Source organism: Oryctolagus cuniculus, chromosome 3, assembly GCF_051225735.1.
Source record: "Oryctolagus cuniculus isolate XC-2025 breed Fujian yellow rabbit chromosome 3, ASM5122573v1, whole genome shotgun sequence".
NCBI classification, from domain to species: Eukaryota; Metazoa; Chordata; class Mammalia; order Lagomorpha; family Leporidae; genus Oryctolagus; species Oryctolagus cuniculus.
The window spans coordinates 169,919,945-169,937,035 of record NC_142869.1 but is presented as its reverse complement, the minus strand read 5'-3'; the positions used below and the strand labels follow the sequence as shown (position 1 = coordinate 169,937,035).

At 45.9% G+C, this 17,091-nt stretch overlaps 1 protein-coding gene across 2 annotated transcripts in view; it reads right to left on the bottom strand.

The window, feature by feature from the left end:
• The window catches only part of LRGUK (leucine rich repeats and guanylate kinase domain containing), a 121,767-nt gene extending 106,392 nt beyond the window's left edge, over positions 1-15,375 (bottom strand). For both annotated transcript variants that reach the window (XM_002711985.6, XM_089328642.1), the window contains exons 1-4: positions 15,033-15,375; positions 7,498-7,605; positions 4,812-4,893; positions 807-907 (exon numbers count right to left, since the gene is read on the bottom strand). In XM_002711985.6, the coding sequence (XP_002712031.3) occupies positions 807-907; positions 4,812-4,893; positions 7,498-7,605; positions 15,033-15,314 (573 nt within the window). In that variant the 5' untranslated portion in view covers positions 15,315-15,375. The remainder of the gene's footprint in view (positions 1-806; positions 908-4,811; positions 4,894-7,497; positions 7,606-15,032) is intronic.
• Between the last annotated feature and the right edge of the window lie 1,716 nt (positions 15,376-17,091).

Sequence of the window (17,091 nt, the reverse complement as noted above, 5' to 3'; positions counted from 1 at the left end):
CAATAAATAAATCTTTTTTAGAAATTAGACATAATATTGTTCTACTATAACAACCAGGACAAGAACAATAATTATTATTTAAGTGAGGGCAAGAGGAGAATGGAAGGAAGTTAGTTTTTTTTAAGAGGATTTATTTATTTATTTGAAACAGTAACAGAGAAAGGGAGAGAAAAGGAGGGAGGTAGGGAGAGGTGGTAGGAAAGAGAGGGAGAGAGGGAGAGAAGGAGAGAGGGAGAGAGAGAGAGAGAGAGAGAGAGAGCGAGAGAGCTCCTCTACCTACTGGTTCACTCCCCATAAGGCTGCAATAACCAAGGTAGGCCAGGTCAAAGCCAGGAGCCAGGAGCTTCATCTGGGTCTCCCACATGGGCAGCAGAGGCCCAAACACTTGGGCCATCTTCTGCTGCTTTTCCCAGGCCATTAGTAGGGAGCTGGACAGAAAGAGGAGCAGCCAGGATTTGAACCGGTGCTCATGTAGGATACCAGTGTCCAGATGGCAGCTTTAACAGCTAAGCCACAACGCCGGCTTCTGTTCTTTTATTTTAACATTAGGTTTTAGCAATGTCTCCCAAATAATGTTATTGTGCTGACAAAACATCTCTTTTCCAAAATGACTAACACACACATCCTTTTGTATTTCATTTCAGACACTTGTACTATCTACCCATACATCTTATGCTCTCTGAATTCTCTATTTTAGTGTTGTCTTGCTTATTTAATATACTTGGTAAATCACTTAGCACATGTTTTTATTTAATATACCTTGCAAACCACTTAACACATGTAATTAGTGCACTGATAAAATCTACCTTGAGATTTTTGGGTGGCTTGAAATTGAAGAACGTAGTCAGTTTATTTTGAGAAGCATTAAGTTCTAGAAGATAAGGCATACAACTCACACAAGACAAATCTGGAAGGAAAAATACATACAGCACAGGTGAGCCAGTAAAATATCTATACAAAGTCATGAAAAACAGCTTATGAACATTGATTACTTTTTAATTACGCCAGCTGCAAGTACATATTAATTGTTCCAGATGAGTGAAATGAATAAAATCAGGACGGTGTAAAATATACAAAAAAAGAAAAAAGAATGGAGAATTTTTTTTAAAAAAAAAAGATTGATTTATTGGAAAAGCAGAGTTACAGAGAGGCCGAGGCAGAGAGACAGAGAGGGAGAGAGAGAAAGAGAGAGAGAGGTCTTCTATCCGCTGGCTCACTCCTCAGATGGCTACAATAGACGGAGCTGCACCGATCCAAAGCCAGGAGTCAGGAGCTTCTTCCGGGTCTCCCATGCGGGTGCAGGGGCTCAAGGACTTGGGCCATCTTCCACTGCTTTCCCAGGCCATAGCAGAGAGCTGGATCCAAGTGGAGCTGCCGGGACTCAAACCAGCGCCCATATGGGATGCCAGCACTGCGAGTGGCGGCTTTACCCGCTATGTCACAGCGCCGGCCCCAGGAATGGAGAATTCTCTATGATCCAACAATTTAATCTTCCCTAAGCGCTGCCTGCCTCTTCCGTTCTCCTGTTTCCAGAACAGCCATGTAACCAACGGCTGAGGCCTCGTGCCTGTCCCCGCTCACTCTCCCGCAATCTGCTAATGCTCACACACTTCAAAAATTGCCAGTCTTGGTGGAAAGGATGAGAAACTAAAGCCTTACATAATCCTCTCGATAATTAGCCCCTAAATAACTGAATTAGGTCTTTTCAGAAAGACTAGAAATGCCACAATTAAGGAACTCTTTTTGTTGTAAATTCAATTTTGTTTCAGTTGGACTTAATCCTAAATCTCACTAATTATTTGAAGTGATTTAAATCATTGCTATTATTTTACTTTAACTCTGGATTGCTTCAAACATACATCTGAATTTTGGTGTTTTTTTTTTTTCACTTTATCGCAAGCAAAAATTCCGAGCACTGAATACTAAGTAAAGGATTACTGTGCTAATAAAGGCTACTAATGAAATAAAATATAAAACATAAAAGTTGTGAGGTTTTTCCTGTTCTCTGACACTCGACAGCGGATTCTCTCCTCGTTCTTCAACATAGAACAAGGTATCACAAGCCCTCAGAGACGCAGTAGCCTCCACACCTGGGCCCTGCGCTGAAGGTGGGACAGGCCGTGGGAGGTGGACCCTGGCATCTTTGTCTCTCAAGGGTCGCTGAAGCCAGAAAATCCCCCAGCCATGTCTACTCCATTTCTCTACATCGCTCTTGTCTTTAGTGAACACAAATGTAAATAATTCCAGGAGAGACAGTACCCTGGGACACGAACATTTCGATGTTTGCACTTAATGAGCAAATCAAGGGAGGTTACCTGGGAGAGCAAACCTAAGAGAAATCTGCCATTGCTTTACAATGCGTATCTACATGTCCATTCTGAGCTCAGACACGTAGCTGTCAGGAGTGCTGTCAACTCTGAACTTGGCAGTGGGCCCTCCTGGAGGCGATCTTTCTATGGGAAGGTAAATACTGATACCACAGGGGTCTGTTTCGTACTTAAATAAAGACAGAGAGGTGGCAAGTACGTTTCACACTTTGTAGATAGCTAATGTTTTCAAATAAATCTGACAAGATGAATCCAGTTTGGTTTGCAGACTTGTAACTGAGCCCGCCTGTTAAGGCCCTGCTCAGTGCAGTGACCTCCTCGTCCACCAGATGGCAGAAGCACCTCGTGCCTGCATCAGTGGTTCCCAAAGTGTGGTCCAGGAACAGCGGCACCTGTCTCAACGCGGGAACTTACCGAAGATGCAAATTCTAGGGTCCCTCCTCAAATTTACTGAATCAGAAACTCAGCAGGTGGAGTTCTGCAATCTGTGTTGTCACATGTCGCCTCAGTTAAAATCTGGCCCCCATCAGAAGTTAAGGCCATCATCACTACTACACATTGCACCTGACACAGAGTGCTGAATTAATGAAATGGGCCACCAAGATGAGGGAGGACTGATCTGGCTCAAGAGGAAAGCTTCCACGGCAACTGCCGACTCCTTGCTCAAGTGGCAATGGCGTGAAGCCCATTGTTAAGAATCTCACCCATCTGCACTTTTCTTATCCAGTTAAATGAAACCAACCTTGGAGGTGTGGGGTAGGCAGAGTGCTGCTACCATTCACCCTAAAAAGTGTCTTTCTCCTGATTGGATATCTGAGATTTGCTTTAGGAGGGAAGGAGGGGAGATATAGGTGAAACAAGATTGGCCATGGGCTAATAACTGTCGAACGTCAATATTCATCATGATTTTCTATCCGTGCACAGGTCTGTAATTTCCCATAGTAAATGTTTATAAAACTAGAAAACAAAGTCCTTCGAAACCAGTAGCACTTTAAGAATTCAAATAAGCTATAATATTTCTTAGCCACTGAGAAGAGTGGGCTTTAATTATTATAATCATATGAAGGAGGGGGGAATTAGAAAATGAACCAGACGGCCGGTGCCGCAGCTCACTAGGCTAATCTTCCGCCTGTGGCGCTGGCACTCCAGGTTCTAGTCCCGGTTGGGGCACCGGATTCTGTCCTGGTTGCTCCTCTTCCAGTCAGCTCTCTGCCGTGGCCCGGGAGTGCAGTGGAGGATGGCCCAGGTCCTTGGGCCCTGCACCCGCATGGGAGACCAGGAGAAGCACCTGGCTCCTGGCTTCAGATCAACACAGCACCGGCCGTGGCGGCCATTTGGGGAGTGAACCAACAGAAGGAAGACCTTTCTCTCTGTCTCTCTCTCTCTCACTTTCTAACTCTGCCTGTCAAAGAAAATAAAGAAAATGAACCAGACAAGACCATACCAGCAACATTTAATTTTCATTTAATAAGGCAGGAAAAAACAGTTCAATTCCTGGCTGCTCCACTTCTGATCCAGCTCCCTGCTGTTGCGCCTGGGAAGGCAACAGAAGATGGCTCAAGTCCTTGGGACCCTACACCCACCTGGGAGACCTAGAAGAAGCTCTGGGCTCTTGGCTTCAGCCTGGCCCAGCACTGGCTGTTGCAAACATTTGGGGAGTGAACAGTGGATGGAAGACTTCTCTGTCTCTCCCTCTCTCTAACTCTGCCTTTCAAATAAAAATAAATAAATCTAAAAAAAAAAGGCAGCAAAAGCAGCAAGTAGAAAGATTATCAGTGGAGAGAACAGGTCAGAAATAATGATTTGTTTACTTTCCTAGAAGGCTAAAGGAAAAATTGTTAACTTCAAATAAGATCATAATATTAGAAACAAAGATTAAGCTTTGAAGAAAGTTTGACCACTGCAGGATTCATTCCACGAAAAGTGAATAAGGTGTCACACAGACATGTTACAGAGAACTACAAAGTGCAGAGCTACAGTTGCAAGAATCAGTTAAGCACACAAAGCCAGCAGAAAGAGGGGGACAAATAAATTTGAAAATCCCTGGTTCTCAAATGATAATAGAAAAAGAGCTCGGCAGGATTAAAATGTAAACGCAAATGCAAAATAAAAGAATACATCATTAAAGGGGAAAAAGAGACGAATTCATTGCACTGAATAGCTAATAAAAGGGAAGAAGAGGGAATTATCAAACCTTCAGGAAGCATTAAGGAATCTTTTCAAAGGAAGCATGCAGCAATCATTCCGTCTCCTACTCTAGAGATCAGGGAACGTATCTCAACCACATTGAATCACAGCCCTGCACCTTTTTCTTTACTCATTAGTGACAGGTGCCTTCCTTTGCATGGAAAGCAAAGGCTTCATTGGTAAACTGATCCAAAAGCCACTTGTATCATGTCTGGTAGTATCAGACTATTTTACATACCAAACACTGACATTCTGAAATAGTCCCATGCTCCTTCTACCTGAATGACAATTACATACCTTCAATTTTATTTATAGAAAGATCCAGTTTCTGTAGGTGAACGTATCCACAGAGAATGCTAACGTCAATTAAATCACAACCCTGAGAAAATAAAAGGTAAAAGGTTTTGTTATTTCCAGATTACTATTCAGCCCTCTTGCAACATCTGGAAACAGAATGTCTTTCCAAAATACAGACGTGAAAGAACAAAATCTAAAGCTACTACTAACAGGATCTCAAAACCGACTATGGACCCCTTCAAAAAAAGGTTCCTCTAAAGAAAATAACAGCATAGGAAATCAGTGCTGTTAGCAAGAATAAATACAACATGAAAAAGCACATTAAAGCAGTGTTCATGAAGACCTTTACAGCAGAGCTTTATATTAAAATAAAAAAATACAGCAATAAGGACAAAGGCTATATCAACTAGAAGAAAAGAAAGGGCAAATGCCTGGAATTTAAATAGAGGTTTAATCAAGAGACCATTAACAATACCACCTACACTTTCACAGGGTTCATTTTCAAGGCCGGTTCACACCTGATCAAATACCTCTGTGTGCTCTGGAGGGCAGGGGATTCCCAACTTAAAGATACTGACAGAGGTTTGTAAACAGCCTGAAGTCACAGGCAAGTTAGTGACAGAGAAGCAGCAGTGAAGTCTTCTAAACCTGGGTCCAAATTTTTTCCCATGAAACCTTGTTTCCCGTGAATTTCAAGTGAGGCTGGAGGGCATTTGATCCGATGGAACAAAAACTTATATTACTGGTTTATGTTGTGATGTCAGAGTCAGAAAAAAAAAAAAAAAACAAACCTAACCCAAAGAAGAGTCATTACAACCAAGTTCCGATAGTGCATAATGACTGGTTAGCAGAGGCCACTAGAACAGAAATAAATAAATGCTTACTGAATACCTACTACGTGCAAGGTGTTGTGGCTGGCATGAGCTATACAAAGATGGAAGAGAGCTCTATTCTGCTCTTAAGAAATTTATGACTTTGGTAGGAGAAAAGATATACACACAAGCAATAACAGAGAATAAATAATAAAATAATGTGTGACATTAAGTAAGCTGCAAGGGGAAAAACAAAATCACCAAACCAGGCAATCCTGAGAAAGTGTACTCAGTAAGACAAGTTATCAAGGCAGAGTAATTCAACATGTAATATCTCAAATGTAAGGAGATCAGTGGTAAAATAAGTTAAGCTTCAGTCCATCTAGCTGAAATAAGATTTAAAGGATTGCTTTTTTTTGGTAGATCAATTTAAGGCACAGCACTACATACCTAAGTAGAATACCGACTGAAGGGGACTTGTGTGGGGATGTGTTGGCTGCTGGAATTATCTACCATTCCACCATCTGACACAGGGCAACACACCCAGTGTGCTCCCTCTAGGTTGCTGCCTGACTGGCTAAGTCATCCAGAAAACGCTACAAAGTGAAAACAGTGCAAGATGACAGCCTTAATATGCTTACCTCAAAGGGCATTCCATGAAACCAGCATAGGTGAAAACAGCCTAAGGTTTCTGGAACAGTTTACGAGGTCACACCCAGGGCAGACACTCTTGCCACGACATAAAAACTTACCCAAATTCATGGTGCTTGGGTAGAATTTCAATACACATTCTGTCACCTGTGTGTCTACACTGAATCAGTGGATCGCCGAGGAAATGCAATGCTTTATAAGGTAAGAATGCAAACAGCGCTAAATTATTTCTCTAAGGCTATAGCGAAACGAGGGAGGAAAGAGGCTGGTGTACTCGGAGTGGTCTGCTCTGACAGGCTCTCTCGTCAAACTGTAGCCAAGATTTTGTGTCACTCTATCACTAGACGGAAATCTTAAAAAATGGATGGAAATAGAAAAATAGGTTATTTTTCTTTGATGACAGGTCCCTTTAGGCAAGTGAGACACAGCTCAGTTACTCATCTGTAGACATGCTGGGTGGGGGGCTGTCAATATGGGGCCACTTTGCTCCCTTGGATTCAAATATAAATTTTCGTATTTCTTTCACTGATCAGAAGAGACAATTCTTAAAAGAGTTTTTGATTCGTTTTTACAGAATCAAATTCAATGTTGTGGAAATAAAGCATTGATTACTATAACACAGACTATTTAAGATGAAAGAAATAGTGTGAACAAAATGAAAACAAAGAATTAGGTGTCGATCCCTGGACTGACCAACACTCTTTATACTTCTCAAATTCCAGGGGAAATTCATTCTAACATTTAATTATGGTAATCATAATTATGGATTGAATAGAGACACTGTAGAAGGTATCGCAAGAGATGGTTTAGCAAGCTGTATTCATTTGGAAATAGAAGTAAGTATTTTTTATTCAATCAATTTATTTTTGAATGTGTGTATATAAATATGTACATCTATTTGAGGTTGGGGCTCCAGTGTGCAACAGCATAGTACTAGGCACAAGAGAAACATGGACATGGGGGTGGCAGGCTATGAAAAATTAAGTGACAGAGTTAGACTACAATGCAAGAATACACACATATGCCGTGAGTGAAGCTACCACTCAAGATGTATTTTCTAAGTTATTTCCTCACTAAATTATATGAAGTGATGTTTAATATTTACATAAAGGTCTCTTATCACCGATCCCAATCAAATGCAAGGCTCCGATATTTGCTGCTGTGAGCAGCAAGGAACATGGATACGGTCTAGGCAGTGCCAGGGGCCAGCTCGGCATACTCACTGATAAAGTTAGATTCAGGTAGACTTGCTCAGTCCCAGCCCCTGAGCGCCCCAGCTGGTGGAGGGCATCAGCCACAGCTTCCTCGCGCAGGACCCCATCAAACTCCGCCTGCACAGAAACCAGAGCAGACAGAGACAAGACTCCCATCAGGGAAGAGACAACCCACCTCATCGCACCCCAGAGCAGAGCCGATGGAGCCCACAATTCACCATCCCAAAGAAAATTCTGTTTTGAGGGCACATACATACCTAGGTACAATTAAATAGATATCAGTTAAACTGGTGCTTTTATTTCCACCAATTCTTAGAAGAATCACATCAGTGGTGACAGTTGCCACAGATAGAGTGCTCCATTCCACTCACCGGGCTGAGAGCTTTCAATGGATGAACTCATTAATCCTTCTGATAACCTCAAGGTAGGTATTTTTTTTTTTAAAGATTTATTTTATTTGAAAGACAGAGTTACAGAGAGAGGTAGAGACAGAGAGAGAGAGAGAGAGACAGGTTTTCCATCTCTGGTTCACTCCCCAGTTGGCTGCAGTGGCTGGAGCTGAGCCGACCCAAAGCTGGGAGCCAAGAGCTTCTTCCAGGTCTCCCACGTGGGTGCAGGGGTCTGAGGACTCGGGCCATCCTCTTGCTGCTCTCTCAGGTGCATTAATAGGGAGCTGGATTGGACATGGAGCAATGGGACTTGAACCAGTGCCCATGTGGGATGCCAGCGATGCAGGGCGGGGCTTTAACCCACTGCACCGGCCTCTGTATTCTTTCTTTTTAACATTTATTTATTTTCATCTACTTGAACAGAGAGAGAGCGAGACAGAGATTGAGAGACTGATCTTCCATCCACTGGTTTACTCTCCAAAAGCCTGCAACAGGCAGGCCTGGGCCAGACAGAAGCCAGGAGCCAGGGGTTCTAGGACAGAGGCCCAGGCACTTGAGTGCCTGCTGCATTCCAGAAGGCATTAGCAGAAGGCGGGGTGGGAAGTGAAGCAGCAAACCATCGCTGGGATATGAGAGGCAGGCATCCCAAGCGGCAGCTTAATCCACTGTGCCACAACACACATTCCTAAGACAGGTATTCTTGTCTCCATTTTACAGATGAAGAAAGAACGGTTTAAAAGCTACCTCGCACAAAACCACACAGATATTGTGTGATAGAACAAAAAGCCGAATTTATCTGACACCACGGCAATTCTCCTAACTACCACATGTAATATTGTGGGAGCTGGAGTCTTCTGTCCACTGGCTGCTTGCTTGCCTGCTGTGCTCCCCAGGAATGTATGACCTCCTGCCCCCCACCAGCTCCCCTGGGATTTATGGCCCAACGCTTCCCACCAGTGCCTCCCCGTGCCATCTCCTTTGTGTGGCCTTCCCGCCACGTAACGTATATAGTCTTCATGTTTAAATGAACCAATGAACATGTTAGGTCCCAATACCTTGCCATATAGAGAATAAGAACGTAACCTACGTAGGAGATGACCTGCACCCTTGTAAGTGTGAGGCTATAAAAACCTCTTTTATGCAAACGAGAGGGCCTTTTGCCTGTGCACTGCTAAAGGGCTGTGTGCTGGTAGGGGGTCCCAGCCCGCTGGTAGCAAATAAACCTCTGCTTTTGCATCCGCGACTATGCCTTGTGCATTGATTGGGAAATTCGGACACAACAATATCAAATATGAATGAAGGTATTACTTGCCTAAATGTTCATGTCATTCAGTTCAGCGCGTTTCCAGTTGGTTACATTTTTGAATTCATACAATTTGCAAGATGTAGTAAGAGGGTGATAGCCATTTCCATATGGAGGCTGGCCCTTAGTCTGTAGACAACCCATGGACCAATGGTGGCCCAAAGCATATGTTCCTCAATAATGACAGACAGACGAGGTGCATCAGTGCTACCTTCAACTCCATAATGATCAACACATTGACACTGACATCAGGAGGTCATCGGATACAGTAATCACCTGAGACACACTGATAAAACTAACCAGGACTAGCACAGCACACGACTGCAATAGCAAAATACCCACTTTTCGGGTCATGCACCTTCATTCGGGAACCAACCGTGCTGCTTGCTCAAGCTGCCGGGTCTGAGGACAAGGGACGTGGGCTTGTGCTACTGTAGAGTGCTCCTTTCCCTACGGATTTCTACTAACCCAGAAAAGCAAATATTCCCACCCAGAGACAGCACAGGGGCTTAGGAAATGGACAAACATTTCGATTTGTGACTTTGGGCAAACAGTTTTCTGAGTCTAATGCTCTCAATCTACCATAAAGGAACACTGTCACCTTTATAAGGAGTTTAGGACATGCCACACCAAAATATGCCATTTTGGTAAACTGGCTGTTTTGAGCTGAAGACACTGGGGAAACAGCACATGCAGGGAGAGGCTCTCTGCACGCCCATCAGCTGCCTGAAGCCTGCGCCTCCAGGAGGCACTGGGGTGTCCCGCAAATCCCTCCCTGGGAGTTAACCAGAGAAGACTGACTCATCCCTGGAGAGGAGGCTGGACTCAGGCAATTCTGTAACAAACTGTCATATCGACTCCACTATTCACTCCTATCATAACCTTTTTTTAATGTTTATTTATCTTCATCTGCTTGAAGCACAGAGAGAGAGAGAGAGAGAGGGAGAGAGAATCTTCCACCTGCTGGCTTACTCCCCAGGTGCCTGCAGCAGCCAGGGCTGGGCCAGGCAGAAGCTTTCACCACCCTGTCCCACGTGACCTATATCACCTCCTCTTCTGTTAATATGCTGGACAACCTCTCAAATCTCACTTCTGGAGGAGGATACTCATTTTTATTTTTTTTCCTGTGATGCCCTCAATACTTAAATTTAATATGTAAAAGTAACAAATGTATATACTAGTTCCTATTCATCTGCCTGTCGTCAGTCTATTTCACAGCCCCAGGAGAGTGGAGGGTAAGTCTTTCCTCCCTCGGAGCTCTTTTAATGTTTGGGGGACAATGAAAAATAATACACATAAAACTCTTCACACAGAATATGGAACAACAGAAACATTCCCAATAAATGACAGTTACTATGAGTTGATAAAATTAGTAACTCCACGACTTAATGTTTCCCTCATGTATATCAACCAACCTGTTCACAAAATGGGCAAAGGATACTTTTCTAAGTAAAGTTCCAATGTTGTAAGTAAAGCTCCAGGAGGAATAGAGGGGTCGGGCCGGCACTGTGGTGCTGGTAAAGCCGCCTCCCGTAGTGCAGGCATCTCATATGGGAGTCCCGGCTGCTGCTCTTCTGACCCAGCTCTCTGCTCACGCGCCTGAGAAATCAGTGGAAGACGGCCCAAGTCCTCAGGCCCCTGAACCCGCCCAGTAGACCCGGAGGAAACTCCTGGCTCCTGGCATTGGACTGGCCTAGCTCTGGCCATCACGGCCATTTGGGTAGTGAACCAGCAGATGGAAGCGTGCGCGCTCGCTCTCCCTCTCTCTCTCTCTCTTTCTCTCCTTCTCTCTCTGTATCTCTGCTTTTCAAATAAATAAATAAATCTTAGAAAAAAAAAATAGAGAGGTCAAGTGTTGCCTTCCCTCCCAAACTTTCTACCCAGACCACTGAAGCTCAACTGACCACACCCCTCTCCATTTCCTGGGAATGAGAAAACACTCCGTCCTTACTTAGAGCAGGAAAAGTGCCTGGTTTTCAACACAATTGTCACAGAGATAGGCCAAACTGTTGACATCTTCCCAGATCCCCAAGACAGGAATCTGCACAGCACCGCTACTTAGAAGTTCTGCTGTTTGGCAGGATTAGGCCTTCCCCTTTGGGGCTCTGGCCATTGTCAAGCCTTCACAAACCCTGTCCACATCCGGTGTGGCTTCAGAGTCCCTGTGGATGGCCAGCCAACAGCACTTTCCAGCACACACCACCCCTGCACCCCTAATACACACACATTTCTATGCTGCTTCAGATCCAGACACCTTAAACTTGATCTTCGCCCAACTGCAGTCACTATGCGACGTCTCAGTTCTTTTGGCCTCTTCTCAACAAATCCTTTCTTGGCTATTTCTGAGGCAAAGCAGAAACTCTCCTATATCCACCGTCCTAACGCCTCTCACTCGGTCGCCAGGAAGACTGCTCCTCCCCTCTCCTCCGGCCCGGCTCCCTCTCCTCGCTCAGGGAGCTTGTTCAGAGACCATCGATTTGCCCCGAGTCTATGTTTTCCACCGGTCCCCGTCCACTGCTGCTCCTCCAGCTATACAGCAGCGTGAGTCCCTTCTGTCCTAAGGAGACTCTTCAGCTTCGCCTGTTCTGTTACTTAGAGCTGGCTTCCCTTAATAATCACGCTTCTCCAGGGCTGCTTACCTCTTGTAGTCCCCCACCTCACTCTTCAACTCACTCTAGTTAGGCTTCTCAAAAAGCATATGGGCCAAGGCCTCCAGGGGCCCTCAAACAGGCCATGAGCTAATGGGCAATTTCTAGGCCTCTTCCCACAGAACCCACTGGCAGCGTAACCCATCCCCCTGTTCTTGAGATTCCTCTGGACTTGTCTTCCCTGCCACACAGCTCTTATTTCTCCTCCAGCTTCTCTTACCAGTCCATCCTGATTCTTCTCCATCTGCCTGTCAAATACCCGTGCCTTTCCGGTTTTATTCTGGGCCCTTCCTTCCCCTCCTTGGTGATCTCATGGACTTCCATGCTAATGATACCCAGGTCCCCTATTCTGAGACCCCTCCCCTGATTTCCAAATAGTTCATATACCCAACTCCTTAATGCACAGCTCCATCTGTCCCTGATTACTATCAGAGACAACGACCTCAATATTCCCCAGAACACAACATAGGTCTAACAGTCACCTTAGATTCCTAATACGAATGAGTAACTATCTCATCTCCAATGTTTTCATCTCTAGCTTGCCCTTCATTCCCGCTGTCACTACTGTAATCCAGACTCTTCTTGTCCCCTAGACAGCGCTAGAATCTTGTCACTGATCTCCAGTAGCAGTTTTACCACCCTCCACTCTAATCGCACCTGGTCAGCAGACCAGTTTCTCACCGCTTAGAGACTCAAGTCCAGGACCATACAACCAGCTCAGAGCTCTCCATCATCTGGCCCCTACTGCAGCTGCTTCCTCCGCACTCACCCATCACTCCTCAGTAGGAAAAGCTGCCATATGCCTGCCCACACAGCACCTCTCCACCCAGATGAAAGTCAACTTCCTTTAAGTCTTCCATGACTCCTGCAACCGAGGGTCACCTGTACACTTCTCTGTAGAGACCACGACAGACGCTAAATTGCTATTACACTCTTATCTCATGCTGAGAGCAAGGACCATTATGTCCTCAATCAGGTTCTCATCTCCCATCATTACTGTTGCTATTATTCTACCTGTAACTTTTGAGGGCCTATACAGATACCAGACTGTATATTAAGAACTTTTAATAGAGTTTTTCATAAATTTGATGCTCTTAACTATCCCATGAGTGGGTGTTATTAGCCACATTGAGTTACTGCCTAAGAGTGGTTTTTATGTGTCAGTTTTTGGGTGTAGACACTTCTCTATACAGAGTGTCTCCTAAACAGCAACCGTTATGCCATGAAAGCTATATTAATTAATTAATTCACTATACGGGCTGCAATGAACATGAAAACATGTAAGTTACTATTGGTATCAGTAACAGTTGCAAGCATTTTATGTAGAGGATCTCATTTAATTGACTATTCTCCAAGAGAGCTATAATTTCCACATTATGGATGATACATGGAGAGGTAAAGTAACTTGTTTAAGATCACACGGCCAAGAAAAGGCTAAACTGCACCTCAAACACCATCTTTGATTCCAAAGGCAGCGTTTTGAACATCGCGTCTGTACAGCCTCCCTTAATTCCATGGAGGCCCTGGAAGTCTCCAGCTAACTGCACTCTAACCGCTGTACTCATCAGAATACTACCACCCCGAACCAGGCTAAGACAGAGAAAATACGTCCCTGAACATCAACGGCCAAATGTCTCCTTTCACAACTCTTTCACTTATTCAGTGTATTAAAATTTACGCAAGCCAGAACAGAATGAGGGAACGCAAAATGAATATTGAGGTTCTGAATGTAAATGGAAAAAGAAATGAACTTTTTACACAAGCCAAAGAGGAATAACGAGTTGAAGTCAAGCCCTTCTATGGTTTGCTAATGGCATCCTGAAGACAGACTACTACAGTACTAATGAACCCCAGAGCCCAAGAGCATATGCTAATTAGAATAATAAAGCATACAGGTCGTTCATTTGTGAATTCCTCTGAGGTGGTAGCTGGTAGAAACCATGCAAACATGTCAAAGTTGCAAAAACATTGCCACAGTTGTGCAATTACTCACTGATAGTGGTAGAAAAGATCAACAAACGGTGAGCAAAATAACAACTTTCTACGGCCAACTTTCAGCAGAACTCATGTCCACATAGAAAGAAGTAGGAGAGGAAAGATACAAATGAGGGTTTAAGACGTGGGAAGAAACGGGCCAACTCTTGACAGTGAACGGAAGAACTGTAGGAAAACACAGAGGAGTATAAACCTTTAGGAGTTGAACCCAAGTTAACAAGAGAACATTGCAAGTTAGAGAGGGGGAATAGGAAGGAAAAAGACAAATAGGAAGTTTAAGGCGACAGGTGTAACAAAAAGAAACCTGTTTGGTCTCAAGGAGAGAAAGGGAACTAGGAAAGACTATCATCGGGTGAGGGTATTAGCACACTATCTGTTTCTCCATCTTCTGAAAACAGCTCAAAGGGACTTAGGCTACACCCAGAGAACGTGGAGGGGAAGAAGACCTAATACAAAGAAAACTATTGAAGTTAAGAAAAAGATCGGTTCTGAGCTTCCCGGCAGCCAAGGCAATGAAGAAAATCTGACAACATACTAAAAGGGAGCAAAGCGAGGTCTGGGTTTCCAGGAAAAACAAGTTGTCAGAAGCCAGAGGAGTAGTATGGTGAGCCCGGAAAGCGACAGCAGAGAGGCGATGCGCTAAGAAAGGGACAGAGAGATCACAAGAGCTGGAGACTGGGTGGTGGGTAGAAGAGGGGCGGTACTGACCCTAGAGGCCACCATCCCTGGACACACAGGTGCAAACGGTGGACGCATTCTGCACAGGCTACAACAGTCCGCAGTGGGAAGAGGCCAAGGCTGGCGGGAACGGGGCGCTTCGGGGAGCGGGGTCTGCGCTAGCCTTGATCAGATTACTTGCAGGGAGCAAACCTCCCTCCGAGAAGGAGGAAGGCGGACGACCGGCCTGGCGTCGGGGGAGAGCGCCCAGCGCCCCCGAGTCACGGGGACAGGGCCCTAGGGTGCCCAGCGCGAGTTCTGCTCTCAACCCTGCCACAGCACAACGCAGAAGTTAAAGCCTGGGCTCCCGCGCCAGTGTTTCGCCACTGTGGGACTTCACGGACATCAGGGGTGTCGGTGACAAACACGGGCAGGGTGAGGGGACCCGGGTGAGGGGAGAGCGGTGCTTGGGGGCGGCGCCCCGGGGACGCCGGCGGGAGCGGGCTGGAGGGAGGTGGGAGCCCCGGGGGGCGCGGGGCGCGGGGGGCACACCTCCAGATGCTGCATTTCGGACTCTGAGGACTCCTCGGACTCGCCCTCGCCCTCGCCCTGCTCCTCGTCTCCGTCTGCGTCCGACTCCTGAGAGCGGCGAATGAGCTGCTGCAGCAGGTAGGAGGACGCTCTCGTGAAAGTCCCTTTCGGCTTCTGCCCCATGGGGAAAGACCAGCAAGAGCGACGCTTTTCTGGGCGCCACAGGGCAGATTGGGCTCTGGCTCGGGAACTGCCCAAGCCTCTCCAGAGAAGGGGCGCTCCGGGCCTCTGGGGGGCCGCCATCTTGTTAGGCGGTCGCTAGGAGACGGCGCCCCGGAGGCCGCCGCAAGGGATTGTGGGGGCTCGGTCTGCGCGCTCCCAGCCCCCCTCCGCAGGCAGGACTGGTGTGGTCCCTGCAAACCTGCGGGAGACCAGGGTGTGCTCCCGCGGGCTGGGAGGGCTGCTCCCGCGGGCTGGGAGGGCTGCTCCCGTGTTTGCCATTGAAGGCGGCTGATAGCGAGAAATTACACGAAGACCTGGGAGAGCTGATTTGCCACTTATTTGCATTTTTTTTTCCTCCACCGAAATAATAAGGACTGTCCATAGGGACAAAAACTAGCAGTGGCCTTAACAGTCCAAGCCTGGAGAGGCAAAAATAACCGCGGTCAAGCCAGTGCGGTGTCTGAAAGCCTTTGAAACGCTATTAGCATCCCATGCATAATTGCGTTAGTCAAGTGACCTGCATTGGAAATTATTCTCATCTTGTTGCTTAGGTTCCTTTTCCAGTTTTCTGAAATACTTCTGCAAGATGACAAAGCATGATTTTTATGCTGCTGTGATTTTACGTGACCCAAATCCCGTAGCCTTAAGCCCCACAACGTAGACACTCTATAGAAAAAAACAGAATGAAAATCACAGTGACAATTATTGCCATAGTGATGACAACAGAGAGCCTGCCAGAGAAGCCGCCCTGGTCCCCCTGGCCTTGCAGGGCCTTTGCTCCACACTTCAGTGACAGCGGTGGCGAATACAAAATGATCCTATCAGTGCTGTCAGGGGAGAGGAGAAAAAACTCCTTATGGACACCATCCATCCACTATTATCTTTCTGAGTGCTTGAGGGACCGTTAACACTGACATAAAGCTTCTAGAATTTCCTTCATTATCTTGCTGGTCGTAAATGTAAAGGCCACAGTGAAAGTGTCTGTGTCGGCCAGGCTCCTCCTGCTCCCTGCTTATTTCTTTTCCTGCTAGTTCCTCCCAGGGATTTCCACCCATCCTCACCCCACAGGGCCTGGCTTCAGCTCACTGACATTGGGCAAGTCGGGGGCAGAAAGCCTACAAATGCCAGTTTCTCAATGACTGAATCGCATTTCTTTCCTTCTTCTTCTTCTCTTTTTAAAGATTCATTCCATTCATTTGAAAGAATTAAAGAGAGAGGTGTGTGTGTGGAGGGTAGGGTGGTCTTCTATACGCTGGTTCATCCCCCAAATGGCTGCAATGGCTGGAGCTGAGCTGATCTGAAGCCAGGAGCCAGGAGCTTCTTCCTGGTCTCCTACACAGGTGCGGGGACCCAAGGACTTGGGCCATCCTCCGTTGCTTTCCCAGACACATTTGTAGGGAGATGGATTGGAAGTGGAGCAGCTGGAACTTGAATTGGTGCCCACACGGGATCCACTGGGGCTTTAACCCTCTGTGCCACAGCACCAGCCACTGAATCAGCGTTTCAAGCAAAGAGAGATTCACCAGTGTCAATCTATTAAGAAATATGTCTGGGGTCCAGTGCTCTGATGTGATAGGCTAAGCTCTACCTGCAGTGCCGACATCCCATATGGTCACTGGTTCATGTCCCGGCTGCCCCTCTTTCAATCCAGCTCTCTGCTTATGGCCTGGCAAAGTGATGGAAGATGGCTCAAGTCCTTGGGCCCCTGCACACGCATGAGAGACCCGCAAGAAGCTCCTGCCTCCTGGATTTTTTTTTTTTTTTTAAGAAATATGTCTTAAGGAAGAGTGAGTTAGGACCTATCAAAGAACAATTTTCAAAAAGTTAAAACCATCACACACACACATACACACGTGCA